At 39.2% G+C, this 19,742-nt stretch overlaps 1 protein-coding gene across 5 annotated transcripts in view; it reads right to left on the reverse strand.

The window, feature by feature from the left end:
- CAPN7 (calpain 7) overlaps positions 1-19,255 on the reverse strand; it is a 35,589-nt gene extending 16,334 nt beyond the window's left edge. For 3 of the 5 annotated variants that reach the window (XM_086614300.1, XM_086614299.1, XM_086614297.1), the window contains exons 1-12: positions 19,091-19,255; positions 14,683-14,791; positions 13,046-13,203; positions 10,738-10,805; positions 9,757-9,948; positions 8,138-8,224; positions 7,130-7,256; positions 6,301-6,386; positions 5,315-5,408; positions 3,637-3,783; positions 1,862-1,968; positions 229-349 (exon numbers count right to left, since the gene is read on the reverse strand). In XM_086614300.1, coding sequence (XP_086470426.1) covers positions 229-349; positions 1,862-1,968; positions 3,637-3,783; positions 5,315-5,408; positions 6,301-6,386; positions 7,130-7,256; positions 8,138-8,224; positions 9,757-9,948; positions 10,738-10,805; positions 13,046-13,203; positions 14,683-14,791; positions 19,091-19,192 — 1,398 coding nt within the window. In that variant the 5' untranslated portion in view covers positions 19,193-19,255. The remainder of the gene's footprint in view (positions 1-228; positions 350-1,861; positions 1,969-3,636; positions 3,784-5,314; positions 5,409-6,300; positions 6,387-7,129; positions 7,257-8,137; positions 8,225-9,756; positions 9,949-10,737; positions 10,806-13,045; positions 13,204-14,682; positions 14,792-19,090) is intronic. The other 2 variants (XM_086614301.1, XM_086614298.1) reach the window with 2 other exon arrangements.
- Between the last annotated feature and the right edge of the window lie 487 nt (positions 19,256-19,742).

The following is a 19,742-nucleotide window of genomic DNA, read 5'->3' on the forward strand; positions in this document are numbered from 1 at the left end:
AATAAAATCGCTGGATTCATCTTGTCAAGGTAATTTTTGTATTTGTATTAACATGGAATACGGACCAATAGCTCAAGAAAGTACAGCATTATTAAGTTTTCTGAAATTTCCCAATGGAGCTAAGATAAAATAAAATGTATAAGCCATTAGCGCAAAAAATCAGTAACTACCCATTGTTGACACAGGTTTCAAACAGGTATCTGAAAACACCTTCAGTTTACTTGATACCTTATATTCTCTTATATCCAAGACTGCATATGCATGGGTAGGAACTAAACCCCATTTTTCTCCTTCCTCTTCAGACATCACCCCTGTTGCTGTTGTGATAAGGACATCTCCCTTGTGAAATCTGTTCAAAGAGAGGTGAAAAACAGCTTAATTAAAATTTTGGAAGATGCAAACTAACATTTGTCAGACACTGTAATAATAATGATTTTACACCATCCATTAGTGTGACTCTGCTTTATAAAAACTGGAACACAGGGGGTTTTGTCAGCACATATCACTCCTAAAAAAGCTTGAGAAAGTAGAACTATTTTCTTTCAGTATTTAAGTATAGACTTTAAATGAAGAAATATTTTCATGTAATTTCATATTTTTATTTTTTATAAATAAAAATCAGCATTTATCAACCTGAAGTTCAATCTGTGTCACTTTTTAAAGATACTTTTCTCAGTGGTACACAAATGTTTTATCAACACTTAGCCAATCACTACATCTAGCAAATTAACAACTCTCTCACACCCCCAGGATTCTGAAGGAGCTTCCCAAAACCTGAAGAATGAGAAGTTCATGCTTCTATACTTCTGCAGGTATGTATACTGAAGTTTTGAGTTGCCCAGCATGGGGCTTACAGGGTCTGAGTTCTGCAACTGTTCTGAATTGCAATTGTTAATTTTGCAACAATTATTGTTGTGAAGACACACTAGCCCATGCTAAAATCCAAGTACGTACCCAGCATCCCTAGACAGTTTATAGGGTCACTGGACTATGGATTGTCACATTTTTAGTCTAGCATAGGTGAACAATAGTGATGCTATAACAGCTAGATCCCATCCTAATTGCAGTCACACCTCCAAACTGCAAAGCCAGAATATCTAAGAAGTTGTAGACAACCAAATGAGCTCTTAACCTACTGAGAGAGCATTCTAGAGTCATGCTCCTTCTTCATGAATGCAGATGTTTCAGTCAACAGAATATCCCCTTATACTGCACAGAAATGCATAAGATACTGCTTGCACAAAACAGTTTTGAAAGAAATCGAAGTACTTGCTAGCTGACATTTATACGTTACAGCTATATCTTTCACCTTAAGTAGAATTGTTATGGTAGGTCTGAAGTATTGTAGTTTTCAAAGACTTTTGCTGCTCCTCCAGGAGATTTAGTAATGGGGTATAATAACCAGGATTTTGAGATACAATATGGTATTTTTAATTGTATCTGCTTCCTAAGGACAGCAGATCAATGGCAAAGTTCTGGGGAACTGTGTTGGAACCCAGAACGCATTTCCTTCTACTTTTTAAACGCTAATAACTTGCACAGTGGTTCCAACATACTCTTCTCTGACTCTATGTTCTTTTTTCTTCATCAAGAAATAGGCTGCTTTTTTTTTGTCTTCAAATGTAAAGAAGAAAAATAATCTCATATGAAATTTCACAGTATTTTTACTGTTCCATTCTATCAAAGCCACAGATACATCAATTTTTATTCTTCCGGAAAGCATATGGAGGTTTTATAAAGCACAATTTGTAGTCGTACCAAAATGCTATCAAAGGATCTGTGATGCTGTATTGCTTTTACAGTGGTAACTCAGCTACACACAGCAAGCATTTTAATTACTTAAGAAAGAATAATCTTCTACCTCTGATAAAGCATTCTGAAAGTACTATCTTTATTGAAAGCTTGATTGTCAGAGTGCATAGCAATTCTTTCAGGTATCCAACCAGTCAGTGCATGGAGATCAATATTCTGAAATGCAAGCATTCAAAATAAATCAGAATAGATAATCCATCTGTAAACATACGATGTCTGTACACAATTTATGAAAGTGCCTTGAAAGAAATCAAGTATACATAAGTTACAATATAGTTCTATACGTAAAAGGCTCAAGATTAAGACTATATTGAAAAACCAACCAAACAAAAACTTAATTGATTAGCTTAGGACAACATTTCAAAATAGCCTCTAAGAAAAAAAAGCTGGAAAGTGAATTGATGAAACAAAATGGAATTTCAGACCAACAGAAACATAAGAGAATGTTCAATTGTGCTTAATTCTATGATGTGTTCTACTTAGATTCGCAGACTTTTAAAGCACAGTCTCAGAAACACTATTTGACCTTGCTATTATATATGCATTCTAAATAATTTATGTTTTACTTCTAAGGCTCAGGGTTTGGGTTTTTTATTCTTTTGGTAAAGCTGACACTGACATGTATTTCCATAAAAAGAGGCTTTAATCTCCCCATTTCATCTCCTTGAAATATTACTTATTCCCTTTTCTTTTGCTTTGTACTCCTTGAAGTACCAAGAGACTATAAATGCTTGAAGTGTCAATAACTAGCAGGGGTGGGTGGCAACTTAAGGAATTACACAGCCAGTAAACAACCCTGATTATACAAGGAAGCTATAATAAAATTGATAGCAGAGGGAGTGGGAAAGGTGGACATTAAGTGTCACAAGACAAGCTGTTCTTCCAGACAGCAAGTTAGAGGATGACAATGGGAATAAAACACAGCTATTCTCACCAGTTTCTGTCCTCCAGAACAAAGCAGCCCAACACTGACATAAACATACATAAAAACGTATGCTGCGTTTACCCCATATACAAAGTCCCATTTGTCTCCATAGTCATTTTTGAAAAGGTGATGATTACCCCAAGAATGTGATTATCAGGACACCAACTGGAATGCGAACAGCACCATGGAATAAAAAGCACAGTGTCAAAACTTCAAAGAATTTTAAACTAAAATCAGAAATGCTTCCTAAGTAACGAATAAAGGTTATGTGGGCTACTCATTTCAGTAAACCATCCCTCTTTGAAAGAATAATTTGCATGTCAGTCTGGCTGCAGTACGAGGACTGTTTCGTTAGTAACCACATTGTAAGAACCCATTACGTATTGATGTAAATGAATGGAACAATCTGACAAACAAACTTTCACAGATCAAAGTACTTGCTCCCTCTATATACATGTACAAAACAACTAGCCTGTTTCTTTCCTAGCTGACTTCCCTACCTAATAAGGGAGAACTGCCCTATTTATTGAATTACAGTTAGAAATCAAAATCGGCAGTATTGATAAGGGCAAAAAATTTATGACTTCACCCAACACTTTCATCCAGACTTCATATAAAACACATATACTTCCCAACCATAAGTGTCAATCCTGCAGTCAGAGAACTAAGATTAACTCTGCCCATCCAGATGTCTTGCTCATTCTATTTTGATGGAATAAATGTCATCACGTACCACTACGCGTATTTGTTAAAGAAAGAAATAAAAAAAATTTAGGAAAATTGCAAACTCAATACTTGCCTCCCCAAGCAATTCACTTTGATCTCACTGGAAGGAAAGTTATTTGACCCAAGATTATCTAAGTGAAATTTTTGTCTCTTAGAAATAATCTGATACTTACAGAATTTGATCCAGGAAAATCATATCCTCCCATGACCTTCATGTAAGCCTTTTCTATTAGTGATACCCATAATTCATTCTTATTGTTAGAGTAAGAGCAGAGAAGTTCCCCGCTATGATCAACAGGTAACTGGTCATCTATGATTACCTGTGTGAAATAAACAAAAGAAAAAGCACCATAAGGTATTTTGAGAACTATTTAAAAAATACAGGTGGACACCTCTACCAATCCTGCAGTGGTTTGCCCAAGTGAACAAGAAATTCTATTGCCAGCTCTTACTTGCACTGGTTCACTGTGTGACCTGTGATCAACTGCTTCACTTTCCCCTATGTAATATGGGGATGATGACAGTACATTTTTGTAAAGCCTCTGGTATCTATTGAGAAAGGTAGATGCAGAAAGTTCAGTGTAATTACCAGCATAAAAAGTAAAGAAAAACCTAACAATATACCTCATCTAATTAGGAAACAGAGCATGGACTGTGCTCGGTAGCCAGCAGAAAAATAAACAAGTATTTGTCTATAAGGAAACAAACTATGTGTCAGATCACTTTCATAGTCTCTAGTTCCAGATTTAAGTTTCTTCTCTTTGGAAAGGAAAAACAACCCAAAGCAGCAGTTGTGAAAGTATTAACATTTCTTCTTTAAATTAGGTGGAATATGGTTGGCATTATTACAGATTGTCACTGCAGTTATTTGTAGTGGTCTGAAACAGCTTCCCAGAACAGACGTTTCGGTTGATGTTAGCCCATTACCAGCACAGGCTACCAACACAGCACGTTTTCGGGTCAAATCCTATCTGTGCAGGAATGAAAAATCCTTTTCATAGAAAAGCAAATGGCCATTCATCCTAACAAAAGGGAGCCATTATGAGGTATTTTGGAAAGAGTATTAAGAGCAAGGCGAGCACATAAATGATACTTCCCTGAAACACTCATGCAGATTCCAGAATTTTACAACTCAAGGACTTCCTGACCCAGAGGTTGTATCTTAGCAATTAATAGCCTTTGAGAACTTTCCCCTTACTCCCCTGCCCCGTGAATATGACCACTCAACTTCTGAACTCCCATAAACATTCATCCATCTCCATGATATGCAATAATCAGTGCTACAGTTAAGTATTATTTGAAGAAATAAATTATTTTATGCCCTTATTTATTGCACTGAGAAGAAAATGAAGTTGTTCGTGCGTTTACAAAGTTCCATCATACATCTTCAGGCATCTCCTCTCCTTGCTAAAAATCTGTGGTCAGCTGAGTTACTCCTTTATTGTCATTCCATGTCTATAATCTTCCCAGATGTCCCTCTCTGTACTTTTCAGTTCTGTAACTTCCTTTCTAAGATCAAGTGGAAAAGTGGATTACTTGTACACCCTAATCATAAATATGGGATGCATAATTTTTTTTCTGTATGGTTTTCATAATGCTTTTAAGCAATATAAGGATTTTTAAAATTAATTTAATGTCAGTAAGGCTATTTTCATGAATGTCTGTAGAAGAAATATCTACATTCTGTTACATGTTTCACAATCAAAATGAATTTCAAAAGTTTTAATAATTAAAAACCACTTTCCAACAAAATGTATCTAAAATGTTTGCTATGCAAACAGAGATTCACAGTGACATTTAAAATACATGATTTAAACAGTAACAGCATTAAGTCTCCTCAAAACCATTTACCTTTCTAGGTACACCATTGATATGAAGCTTCACCATGTATTTGCCACATGGATTATATTCTGGTTCTCCTTTCTTATTTTGAGGATAAATTATACTGTTAAAAAAAGACGAAATTGTGATGTAAATGACTTGGCTGTACATACACTGACAACAATGAAAGTGAGATTAACATAGTCTGTTTCTGGAATTTACACTGAACATAAATATGGAATTTTTAATGAAAGAGCAAGTCAAATTTAGTAAAAATGACAATGATGTTTAAATAGCTCTTGCTGCAGTTCTCTGCTTAACATAGTAACAAAAGAACCTAAGTAACCTAATTATTTCTCCAATGGCAGCAAAGCAAACAAATTTATCTTACTATTAAACAAACAGTATTTACATATCTACAGTATAAATATAGTATTTGCCTGACAAGTCAAACATTTGAAGAAGCAGACAGTGCAGAACTCACTGCTCTTGAAAAGAATACTACTTCAATTCTAAGGACTATAGGTTAAACAAACAAAAAAAACCCACCCAGAAACAATGTTCAGACGCTGGTCTAGCAATGAGCTCCTGGCATAGTCTGTCAAACCCGCACCAAATTTATTATGGGATGCCAGTCGAGTGGAACTGAGACAGTGTTGTTGACACTAATTCTATAATGAGATGCAAGATGGACCACCTGTTGCACAGCAGTTGGCATAGCAAAGTAGGAAAACACACCTATGAAGCATTACAAGTAAAATTTCTATTAAAAAGCAAGGAAAACCTTCCAAACTATTTATTATTCCTCAAAGCACATCTGAAGTTAGACTCCAGCATCTGTTTACATATCTATATTAAGTTGGCTTCCTTCTCAGAAGTGCTGAAGCCACATGAGTCCCAGGGAGATGAAGGTGAAACAAATTCTAGTTTTTACTGTGTCCAACAATTATAGAACACATTGCGGAAGCTTGACAGTATTAAGTCTGAAAAGATCGTAGAAAGCAACAGCTACTTACCTTGTGATCAATTTTTTGTTATATCTTCTTTCGTATGCTGCACTGATGGCTAGCGATGCCACAAAAGAACAATCTGACACTATTGTCTATAAAGAAAAAACCAAAACAGTGAGGACATTTACTAATAGCTTAGAGACTGAAAGACAAACGGGTTGTGTGGTGGGAAGGAAAATGGAGGTTAGTAACTCCCTTTGAAAGGGAAAGATTTGACCAGGAGAAGCAAAGTTACTACTAAAAAGGCAGGAAATGTATGCTTGCTCAACATGAGGCCCCTACAGAGCAAACCAGAGTTAGAATTACTAATGACAATCAGAGGCAAGCAGATTCCTCAGCATTCACTCACACTTAACTCTCTCCTCCCCAAAACACATTGTGTAAGATAAACCATATCCAACGGCATAATCTATTGCTGATTCCAGAATAGCTTGGGCCATCTGCAACTTAACACCGAACAAGACATTTCCACCATCCTCAAAAGGGCCACTCTGCAATTTAAAACTTTTGCGTATTATTTTTTACCATGCAGTGAATAATTTGTTACAGAGTACATTTTGCCTTTTTTCATACTAAACTCACCACTATTTCTGAAAAACAGGACTTTCAGCTGGAATTCAAATTTTGAGTTTCACTTCCACTGCTAACACACCTGTTTATTCTCATGGCTAGAAAATGCATGGAATCTGAAGTGATGCTGTTTATTTATTTATTTAATCTCATGAGAGCCAAAGAAAGTACTCTCACACATGGGGATTTCTTTTTGAACACGAAGGTCTTATATTCCCTGCAATAAACTGGTAGCAGCACACATTTCCCTTTAGGAACAATTTACCTGCTTTATACTGAAACTTGATACAGTATAAATCATCGTAGGGTTATTTGTTATGTCATCTGGTCGCACCCACTTGGCAAACATTGCTTTCTGTTTGGGGGATAAAGGTAACTTCCCACATTTATCTCTAGATTTAAGAGAGAAAAAAGTAGAAAAAAATCAATAGCAGTTTAGAAAAGTTTTTCGTGGTACGTCCAGTGTTATGTATGTCTGATAAACGGTGCAAAAATACATGGAGAACAATTACAAAGTTTTGTATACAGAGTTGTGAACCCATTTCAAACAACACTACTGCTAAATTTGTGATTTTTAGGGAAAAAATACAAAAATATTAAAAACATGAAATAAAACCCAAAGCTTCCTTCATACAGGACTGAACAGGAGAAGGGAATTCTAGAAAGCCATTTACATGAGCAGAAACATAAATTCTTCACTTTATTTCAATATGATGAACCAATAATAAAAAGTTTCTTTAGTTCTGAAAATAGAGGCTTGTTAGTGGAAAACTCAAAAAAAAAACCAAGCCAACTCCAGGGGTCTTTGTCTATTAAGGCTATGTCATCTTAACATATTATTATTGCTCATGAATGAAGGTCTAGCAGTTACATACCACTCTTCCTCCAAATAGGCTTTTACAGAGGAAATGGCTATCATCTTCATTGTACAAGTAACTGAGGCAGAGGGAGCTAAACTCATTAGCATGCAGAAGAATTGGGAAATGGACCCAAGTTGCCAGCCCAGCCCAATCCTCCAAAAAGCCAAATATAATGTTGTCCTTATAGGCCCGAGGACACAACTGCAAAAGTACGCAGAGCAGGATCAGCTTACATTAAACAGTTTTAAGACTGGAAAATGGAAGCGTTAGTATTTAAATATATCTGCCTGAATTATGCTTTAAAGCCTACTTAAACAATTCTAAACTCTGAAAAAGAAAACATAGAAATACCAAATATGGGAAAGTTTTGGAAATAAAAACAAAAGTAAGTTCAGTAACTGAATAGCACTTACGAAAATGGCATAGGGAAGGCAAAACGTTCTCTCAGATCAACACTCATGAAAGGTACGTATTCAATGCCATTAATTTTTGAAGTCTTCCTGCAAGCCATAAGAGAAAAATATAGCTATAAATGCATCTACAAAGACTAAGTTCCAAAAGGTAACAACAAAATTAGTTTTTAAAAACTAACGAGCCACAGTGCTTCTGAAGACAAGACGACTATATCTTGAAAATGAAACAACCTCTATATGTATTTGAGTTTAAAATATGCAGTACTTGATGGCTCAGTCACTAATCCTGCAAGTACGTACCTGTGGACAAGTCCTATGTCAGGACAGAAATGATTATCAGCCACAAACCTCTTCAAAGGTCTAGAAGTCACATTTAAACGTACATTTGTCTAAACAGAATTTCGTAAGTCCCTTAAGTTTCTCATTAAAGAGAATCATAAGATGACAGCAATTAGCAATGCTTAGATTTCATCTAATTGGGGGAGTACTTGGAGTCCTTTGCCAAAAAAGTTAACAAAAATACTGCATATGTTTATTAGCACATTTTTTTACTAAAGTGCACAGAACATTTTTTTTAAAAATGAGAATATTTAAACAGGAATGTAATTTAAGTTTCAGACAAGGAGTTAACTGAAAAAAGTACACAAAATATTTTTAAATCAAATGATGATTGAAGACGTGAAACAACTTGAAGTTCTCTTACGAGACTTAAAAAAAAAAAAAATCAACAAAAATAAACCCCCAAAACCCCAAACTATCCACAAAACCAGAAACATTTACTGCACAAGCACTGCAAGAGGAAAAAAAAGTGGCATTTTAATAAGGTAATTGCTAATGCTCTGCAACTTCCCAAACACATGTACGTTCCTATCTTGAGGACCACATCCTCAGTCCATTTAAATCCCCTAAAGACAAGAAGCAGACAAACTGTTCTATGATCAAATACTAGACTGTGTTGAGCATCACCTCTGTCACAATCTTTTTTATGGCATGAGAAGGAGGAAGGTTGAAACACTTATCAATGTTGGGTTTTTTTGTGATGCTGCTTTTTTTTTTTTTTTAAAGATATGTTTGATAGTCTTCCAAATTCACAATTTAGGCTAAAGGTTTTATGGATTCTTTATTATTTGTAGCTAATTCCGCCTATAATAAAAAACAAAGCAAAAGGAACTGGACATAACAGAAGTAACAATCCTACAAAATATTATGCTTCCTCAATTTCCAGTGAAGTAGTAGTTGTACAATCTGTAAAAACACCTTTGTACCTTGGCATCTCAGAGACAGATCTTTCATGAACTCAGTCATGTGGTAGGTTATGCGTACCATACAAAAATAAGGCTATGAAAAATAATCCTGGCAGTCAGTTACAAGAAATTGTCTTCTAAATACACTCTAGAAAGTATGTTCTGTGAATAAAAGCCACTAATTACATTACTGTAGAGAATACAATGACTTATTAACGTGTAGGCAATACCAGCAACAAGCTTTGTCAAGAGGTGGTTTTCCAACCCTCTGTTTATAAACCTCATGCTTTGGCTGTTTCCATCTACTAGAAAAGATACATGAAGGATGTGAGCACAAATGATAAAAGTTTCGAAAAAATCTTGTCTTCAGCTTACCTGAGCACTTCAATCTCCTCTGCAGTGTATTTCTGACCTTGAGATTCACTAGCTTGTACTGCTCTGATTGTCTGCGGTTTATCATTTAACGAAAAATCAGGTCCCAATGGAAAGAATGTTCTGACTGGGAGATTTGGTTTAGACTTCTCCTTCTGAGATGACTTTGACACAGATTCCTTCAGTGCCTCTGCTCTAAAGCAAATAAAAATGCATTTTGTTTACAACAATGATAAAAATATAGTTATGGTTCAATTATTTATTTGCTTGGTTCATGTTCCCACATACATTAAACAGAACAAACAAATGCTCAAGTTGACGAATACCACTTTTCCTAAGAAAAATCAATTTCTGATGCCAGTACTTCATTATTTTCCAGTTCCAGAATCAATTAAAACATAGTATTTCAAATTCATATATAAGCTACTTCTGGCCACACTATTTCTGATGCAAGCCAGTCCATTATTCGCCATCATACAGCTGATTTAAAAGGAGTTACTTTGAACTTACACTCACCTAACTTGTTTCAGATATAGACTCCATTCCACTAGATCCACCCATGCAATTAGATTGCTACCATCAAGACAAGTATTTCCCAGTTTCCAACCTGTCTTCCTTACCAAGGGATGCTGACACTCTTGACTTAGTGCTGGCCTGAATTCAGCATTTTTATACAAGCCAAAAACTGTAGTAGAGTACTCTGATTTATATCTATGAAGACTGAAGTAGTGCACTTGCACTAAAAAATACAATCCTTTCCTAAATCTGCACATCCCAAGATTCCCAGAGGCTTGGCGCAACAGCTACTATATTCAGCAGTATAGCAGCTGGCAGCTATCTGCCAGAAGAACTCTACAGGAGCTAGGTCTACCCAGAATCCACACTTTTTGCAGTATAGAACAGACACACTAGATCGAGAATTCAACTCTGAGAGTGCACTTAGACCTGACAGCAAGTACGTTTACTAACATTGGGAATACTCACCTATCCAGCGCTTGTCGAGCCAGCTGTTTCAGTTTTGACTGGAGGCCTGCTTCTGAAGTTTCAGTAGCCTGAAGTGCAAAATAAAAGAAAAAAGCTACACATCGAAAAAATCCACAGGTTTTATAGGCTCAGTTTGTCAAATTCCACACTTACAGATCATAGCAAACAGTAACTAGCTATTTTTTCCACTCCTCTTTCAAAATGAGCAAATATGTGTTTGTTTTTTTTTTTTTTAAATCTCAGCATAAAAAGCACACTAAGTAAGTAAATATTTTGCTGTTCTACTGAATGTTCATGGAACAAAAGTGGTATTTAAAACTCTTCAGTATGGGCAATATTGCACACACAAAAAATTTGCCAGAAGAATTAACCATATTAGAACACTACAGGCAGAAAGAACACAAAACCAAATGTTAGGTATACTACTGAGCTTAGATGTGTTCCTCTTCTTTTCCCTAAATGAGTCAAAAATAATCGGTAACTTAGGAAAAAGATAAATGTCAATGTTTACTTTCATAAAATACAAACAAACAAGGTTGCTTGCAAGGTAAAAATCTTGTTCTTGCACATCAAAGGCATAAAATAATCTGTGATAGGGCACAAAAACAGATTATCAAGAGCACTAACTTCTTTTCCCAGCTGGGAGGTCAGCTATGGCCATTTACTCATACAACCAGTTTACACTTTTGTTTTCCATACAGATGAAGCATGGCTACTGCAGCTAAGCAATCTGCAAGAGGCACAACTTGAGGTCTGGCTTCTTCTGCAAACAAGCAGGTTGCAGGTTCTAGCTTTGTACCTTGACCAATTCTCCCAGGTCAGCTAGGTCAACTGAGGAAACAAAAGACAAGCTACCTTCACCCCAAGAAATAAAACTAGAAACATCCTCTATAAGCACTATTTTCATTTGCAAATAAAGTACACTCCAGAGTTCCTGGTTGGAAAAGATTTTGAAAGATGTATGAAGGTAAGCAGTGGAGATTGAACACCAGTAGACCCATGTAGGAGTCAGCCATAGAAAAGGAGGAATGGCTGCTTTCTGAGTACTTCAAGGGTAAGGAAGAAATAAATCTCTCCACCTGAATATACTGAGGAGAAAGACAGAAGTAAAGCTTCAAGATAGCAGAGTTCCTTCAATCTTCTTTCATCCTGGCAAGAAGAAGGTACTTTTTGATCACCCTGAGGGATAAAGCCTACAGTCATCTTAAAGTAATATGCTAGTCAAGATTAAAAGAAACTTCAGCAGTATCTGTACCTAATCAAATACCCGATAAAAGCAGTTGTTAGTATGAGATAATTTCAGACTAACTTCAATATATGTAAGTAATATTCGCATGCACTGACACAACAGGAGGACAAATACAGCAGAGGAGGAACAGTGTGCTGCCGCAGTAAATTTTATGTAATAGACTGAAAATGTTCTGCTCCAACAGCTCAAGTGGAAAAACTAGAGCAAGCTCTACTAACTCTTGAGCTGGTTACACTGTATCACCAGGGTTTTTAACCTACATAAAACCAGTTTACAGAATTCGGAGAAAAGGAGATTTTAATCTAGCACGTGGCAAAAGTAGCATTCCCCTCCCAACGACCCACCTATATTTACATTATAAAAAGGGAAAAGAAGGGAAAAAGAAAAACAGACTTGGTGGAGTTACATTATGATGGTGAGCTCTTCCTGTAATGAGTTAGTTAAGGCAACTGGACTTAAGGGAAAAAAGCAGTACCTGTAATTATATTCTTCATCATTTATGTAATGGCCAATTCATCCTTAACATTAATTTCAGTGTGAATCGAATTCACTTGCAACGGCTTTAATGTTGAGCGCTGAGTAATCAAGTAGTATTTTTACTAGTTTTGGCATCAGGAGACTACTACGTTTTCAGAAAGTGATAACACACAAAAATTTCCCTTAAATTGCTTCCTTTAATGTAGTCAGAAAGTAATATAGCTGACACATTAGCAGTTTTGACTGTTTTTAATTTCTGGTTTAGTGTTGCATTCACTCCAAGGCAAAAGTTAACATCAAAAAAGTTCCAGAATATTTTTAGTTTTTAGTATAAATCCAGTTCAGAAAAAAAAACATAAATCACAAGTCTCCATAAATTTATAGTGTTGAATAGCAACATAACATAAAGACTGGAAGAAACACCAAATAAAAAAAAACAGTGGAAAAAAAAGACTAAAAAATAGTTTTTAAAGTACAGGTACTCCATTTTTAAGTCAGCCTTTAAGGGTCAGTCACTTGCGTAAGTGGAAGAATTTCTTACCATCACGTAATTCCACCAAGTTAACCTGTAGCTTAACATACTGTTTTCAAACAGAGCTCCACCGCTTCTGTGTACAACTCTACAGCTTCTTCTGCATTGCCTTTATCGTCTTCATCAAACGCCTGTGTAACTAGGAAGTGAGCACGCTCCAAGTCCAACTGTTGCTTTGACTTCAGAGGGTCTGTGTTCTGTGACTGAACTAAATGAAAAAGACTGTATTTAGCTTTCTACAGCAGCAGACATGTAAAAACATCCTTAACATGGTACCGAAACACCAGCAGTTCTAATCGGATTGGTAACATCTATTTCTCAGCTGGAACCCAAAACTTTTTAAACTTTGCTAAAAACATATTTGCAAGAACAAGAAAATACCACCACCACTTACCACCCCCCAAAGCAGAGACACACTCAGGCTATTTCACATGTCAAATAATGTAAATAAAATCTCTTTCATACTACACTGAGGACAAGGATGTTTAAATATGTAAAATATTGCATGATTTGTGACTTGGGTGTCTACCTCATTTAATACCTTTATTAATGACCTGAAGGGGATTATGGAGTGCACCTTCATCAGGGCTGCAGACCCCACCAAACCAATTCACTCCAGGACAGAGCTGCTATTCGAAGGGACACAGACAGCCTAAAGTAATGGGCTGACAGGAACATCAGGAAATTCGATCAGGACAAACGCTATGCCCTGTATCTGGGACAAACATCCTGCAGGGTACAGCTCTGCGGAGAAAGGCTTGGAGTCCTGCAGGACAGCTGGGTAAGCCCAAGCCAGCAGGACCCTGGCAGCGATGAAGGCTAACAGCACCCTGGGCTGTGTCAGCAGGAGCACAGCCAGCAGATGGAGGGAAGCGATTGCCATCCTCTACTCAGCGCTCAGTAGAGCTGTATGTGGAATACCACATTCAGTTTTGGGTTGGAGCTGGAGGACTTGGCCTTTTGAGAAGAACCTGAGGGAGAAGGGCTTGTCCACCCAGGAGAAGAGATGGCTTTGGGGGACCAAAGCCATGTCTAATAGCAACCTGCCAGTGACTGTGAGGTTATCAAGAAAACAGATTCAAGCCCTTCACTGCAGTGCAAGGAAAGGGAACAAGAGCCAGTGGCTATGACCTGAAACAGGAGAGAATCCAACTAATATGTTGGGGGGGGGCAGAAATCACTTGAAAGACAATTGCATCCTGGAACAGGGACCCAGAGGCACTGGGGAATTTCTGTCCTTAGGCATTTTCAGGACCTGACTGCACCTGAACAACCTGGTTCAAAAATCAACGTCTACCCTGCTTTGAGCAGGAGATAGGTCTTTAGACCTCCCAAGGTGCCTTTTTGTCCAAGGGATTTTGTGATTCTAAATAAGAACTGTACGAGTGCAAAACTTTGAGATTTTGGTCTAGGCACTGAAACTGGATCAAACAAGTTCCTAAGAATATGTAAAAGGAAAGAATACCAACACCCAAGTCCTTAGGAAGTAAGTCTCTGCTTCATTTCTGATGTATTTCACAATTCAAAACACTGTTGTGCTCATTGTATTTGTGGTCTTTCACAAAGGACAAGAAAATTAGAATAATGAAAAACAGAGCAAACATTACTTATACGTATTTCACAGCACCAAAAGGCTTTCCACTCAATTAATTTAGGCAGAGGTTTAATTAGAAAGCTCCTTACCCACCTGCTGAATGGAGAGCTTGAACTCTCTCCAAGTACTCATTTATTTTTTCTTGAATATTTTCCAAGTTGGACCCTGCCATTCCAGCATAAATCAAGGCTTGTGCAGCTTCCTGCAGGGAGAAGAATTTGAGACAAAGTTAATGTTCGCTGCCTGAAAAATCACTTTCCACAAACAGAGGGCCTACAGCAACCATGAGTTGCATGAAAGCAAGCCACTACATCTGCAAAAAGACTTAGTGGTTGCAGGAAAATTCTGCTGGAAAGAACAAGTTTTGAGTTATAAACGAGATCACATTCAATTTCTCACATATGGGACAACCTGTAAGACTATAAGAAACCTTCTGAGGTTCTGTAAGGCCAGATCTTAGATCTGTCTGCATAGTCATGCATGGAGTTAGGAGATTTTAAGCCAAATTTTTAAAGCATGCACAGAAATCAGTTAAGTAAATCTCACAAGCTACAAACTGCCTTTTATTTTTAAAGCTGCAGATTTAAGGTTAGGAAACAAAAAAAAGCTACTCACAAGTTATTTGCATTTAATCTGATAATAATGCAAGTAAATCAATACAAAAGCTTTTCAAAATCAAATGTACAGAATTTTGGTTTAGAAAGTCTTTTCTTTTCATATTATTTACATAAAGCTATCAAATCTGGAAAGCCCATGAATGTGAAGTTTCCTAGCTCATCAAACTTTGGGTTTTTTTGAATGTTTGTATATACACAAAACATGGGATATTGACGAAAATCTACTTCCAGGAGGGAGCGTAGGCCTTCAGCTCAGAAGCACAGTACATTATCCACATTAAGACTTTTCCTGTGCTGCACAAATCTATTAAGAAAAAACGCCTTCAGTTGCATAAGCTGTCTATCCATTCACTAAATTTATGAAAAACATGTAAGTTTTGGCAGGATTGTAATAAACAGTCAGAGCTGACACAGTCTCAGAAGCATATGGAGAATTGAAATTTGTCACTCACAAAAATGAGGATAAAAACCTTATTTTGTCCTCATTACTGGCATGGAAAAAACCCCACACTTTTGTGGCAGTGCTTGTCTTCCCAGCAGCAGCAGAAGAAAGGAGGAGGTGGTTAGCAGGCTGAGTATGTAGGAAGCAGAACAATAACTAGAGAGCTGCTCCACAAAGATGGTGCTCAGAGACGCTACTCTGCACAGGGCAAGCACAGAGCCATGGCCAGAGGGTCTCATGTGCTTTATAGCCATGATTTTTGTCAAGCTTAGCAGTTTGCTTCCATACACATCTGCCTAGTCTGCCCAAGCTTCAAATTGATCCTGATACAGCCAGTACTTATTATCAGGATAAATTTTCACTGACAAGCTCACAGAGCCAAGTATTCCCCCTCAACATCCATCACCATATTACATCATGTGAAACGTCCACGGCAACAGAAAGGTAAACAGAATTACCATGCCCCGTTTATATGTAGCAATTAACTACTGTTAAGGTCTAGCACACAACTATTCTTTTTTTTTTTGGGGGGGGGGGGTGGGGGGGGTGGTGAGGGGAAACACTACAGATATCTGCTCGAAGAATGTATATATTTGTCTGTGACATACCACTAGTATAGACAGACAAAACCAGTGCTGTATAACGCAGAGAACAAAATTGGATTTTCAAACTAGTGCTGCAAAAACAATGCATAATTGATGTTGCTTCTGTGATTTCAAGCACAACTGCTCTGCCTGGTTTTAAGATGTAAACATAGTGAAAACAGTCTTTTACAAATTAAGGTTCTAAAGGACTGAAGCAGTTGAACACCTGCCTGCAGAACCAGCACACCAACTATTTCCAGTGACAAGATGGACGTGCAAGTCAGAGTTGATATTTATGACCTCTCCAATGCCAATACTGTTCTTTGGCATGAGTAGTGTGCCACAGTCGCATTAAGTGAACTACTGATCATCAGTCTGCAAGTTGCATACTGCTGGTCAACAGTAAAACTTACCAACAGCCTTCAGAAGTTTTGCTAAAGTCATCAAGTGCCCAAATATGTTTCTGACATTTCTGTAGAGCACCATTAACAAGTTACCCTACGTGAGTTCACACGAAGCCCTCCTCTAGGGATCTATCAAAGTTAGACGATAGCAGGAAGCGAACAGCACTTGCTAGCCACAGGAACTTGACGCAGACAGGTCCACTGCTTGTCTATCGGCAACAACTAGAAGCATTTCCCATGCTTCATTCTTATGGTCAAGTTCTTGCAGAACTTGTTCAGCACCCAACTTTTCCACATGCTTAGTAATTGCACCAGTGGGCTCTGAACTACTTAGAGCAGTTGATAAGAAAGTTGGTGATAGGCCAGAACTTATTTCCACTGCCAGGAAAAAAAAAAAAAAAAGCATAAAGTAATCTCAAAATCTGAGATGATATTTTGTAACTACTCTTGTTTAATGGACATCGAGAGTCTGGAAAGCCAAATCTATCCAGGCTAAATCATACATAAAGAATTCTGCTCTAATAATACCTTCTGAGTTTTCTCTCACTTTTGATCACAATAGGTTTGAACACCAGCACCTTCACATACAATCTGACACAAGAGTCGACACCTAATCTTGAACTGTCAAGAGTCACCTGTCCGAATAACAAAGATGGTAGCTGCAGAGTTTTGATTCAAAGCTTTCCTATTACACAGCAGTGTCCATAATTGTGCTGTTCTGTGGTCTAGCTTTTGCAGAAAACATTGCCTACATTACACTCTGTCATGTGCAATTTCAAGTGCACCAAGACTGCCAGAGATTCATTTCTGCACTTTGCAAGAATATCCACCCGTACATTCAGCAAGTGAAAAAGATTTTCCATACACTGTATAAAAGCGTACAAGAGCTATTACTTGCACAAAAAGATGGTTTTCTTCTGAAGAGCATTCAATAATTTCTTTCAGATATACTGAGAAAGGTACTGTAATAAAACAGTATCATGCACAGCTATGAGGCCACGCACACACACTGCTGCTGATAAGCACAGACCTTACCAGCATTATTATGGGTAACTATAACTTTTGCATATATACGCACACACGCTTTACATATGTAAACTTAGCCCATCCTACATTAACAACCAGGTTAAAAAAAAATACTCTTCTTCCTATCCTTTCACATGTATAGACCACCATGATAATAACACTATGCTTTTTATATGTTTCAAAGACACTTAGTCCTCATGAAATAAAAGGCCAACTACAGAGCTCTTGGCAAGTTAAGGGAAGAGAATTACTGTGGCAGGATAACGGAACATGTGGAATGATTACGGCAACAAGGATAAAGGTAGGCTTCAAAGAAATCCCTTCTCGCTGGTGATAAGTAAAGCCTGCAGGATACAGAACTTGAATGTAACTTTTGAAAATGTAAATCCAACAAAGTGAGACAACTTACACAGGCAGAAAAACACATAATAGTCATGCTGAAGCTACTAAACACCAGTAGTAAGTTTGTAGATATTGAGCAAGACACTGAATCTGTCTCATCACATCCTCCGTTACACCAACCTGAAGCTGTATTGAAATCACAGAATCACAGAATGTTAGAAATGGATTTTTAATAGAAAGAATATTCACATGTGGTTAAAAATATGTCATAGGTAGGTTATGATCTAAAGCTGGCTTACTGCTGCGCATCTTGTATTTCATCATGTACTTTTCTACTGATTTGATGACTGATTATACGACAGAGTTGTTTCCAGCTGCAAACTCAAGAACTGCAGTATGCTCACTTGCAGTTCTCCAAAACACTCAGCACTTACATCTCCGACATAAAATTGAACAGCTTTTCAGGCCTGGCAGGGGCAGGGCAGAGGCCAGGAACGAAAGTGGAGAACCAGCAGGGCAGAGACGTTTTTAGCTACGTTACGACAAAGCTTTCCGAGAAGCACCGAGGAGGTTACATGTGCAGGAGCTGGAAGAAGCACCCGCAGCAACTTGTCAGGCACCGTAGCTGCAGTGCTACCCCCAAGCCCTTAAGTGAACAGCAGCGCACGAGCAGTACTTGTTCCCACCTAAAAATAAAACGCGGGGAAAACATTTCGCAACCTGCCCAGAAGGGCGCTGCTCCTCCGGAGACAAACTTTCTACGCGCACGCCCGGCCTTCCGCCTTCTTCTCGGCTGGAACCGTCACGTCTTCTCCGAGGCCAAGCAGCGCTCCGTCTCCACGACACACCGGCGGAGGGCATCGGAGCGGCTGAGGCAGCGCTACGCCAGCGCATCCCACCCCGCCGGCAGGGCCGCGCCGGGCCGCAGGGGCGCGGCGGGCCACCCCTCCCTCCTCCGGCCCTCTGGGGCTGAGGGGCGGAGCGCAAACCTACCGGTAGCTCAAGGGCCTCAGGGCTGCTCACGGCGAGGGGAAAGGGGACACCGGCGCCCTGAAGGAACCGTCTGCCGCCGAGCACCCCCCGTACCTTGTAGTAGAAGACCGCTTCCTGGTAGCGCCCGCTCTGGTCCCGCTGCACCGCCAGCTGCGCGAACTTCACCGCGTCCACCTCCAGCGTGGTGGCATCCATGGCCGGTTCCTTCTGGGCGCCGCTACCGGCAGCAACACCTCTCTAGAGCAACCCCACCGCCGGCTCCACGCCCGCCAGCCGGCCGCTTCCCCCTCCCTCCTGACCCCGCCGCGGCCGCCGGCCCCGCCCCCATTCCCGCCGCCCTCTCCCGTGGCCACGCCCACCTGCCCTGACGGCGGCGGCCCCAGCGCCCGCCGACCCGCCCGGGGCCGCGAGGGGGGAGTGCGCATGCGCCCGGAGGGTTGTTTCGTTTTTGTTGGTTTTTTTTTTTTTTGCGTGTGTTTTTTTTTTTAAGGCGCGGGAGGGCGGCCTCGCGGGCTGTACGGCGCGTGCTCGGGCGCGCGGGGCTGGGCGGGCTTCTCGGGCGTGGCGCGAGGTGTGCGGTGAGGGGCCGGCGTGTGCGTGTCTGTGGCGCTTGAGGCAATGGCGCGCGTGGGGCCGTGCGTCCCCCATCCCGCCGCTCCCGCGTTTGTGAGCCGCTGGAGGGGCGAGTTGCGCCGTTAGGCCGATGAGGGAAGGCCTAAGGGCGTTACTGCTGTGTTTTAAAACA

Source organism: Tauraco erythrolophus, chromosome 7 (assembly GCF_009769465.1).
Source record: "Tauraco erythrolophus isolate bTauEry1 chromosome 7, bTauEry1.pri, whole genome shotgun sequence".
Lineage (NCBI taxonomy): Eukaryota > Metazoa > Chordata > Aves > Musophagiformes > Musophagidae > Tauraco > Tauraco erythrolophus.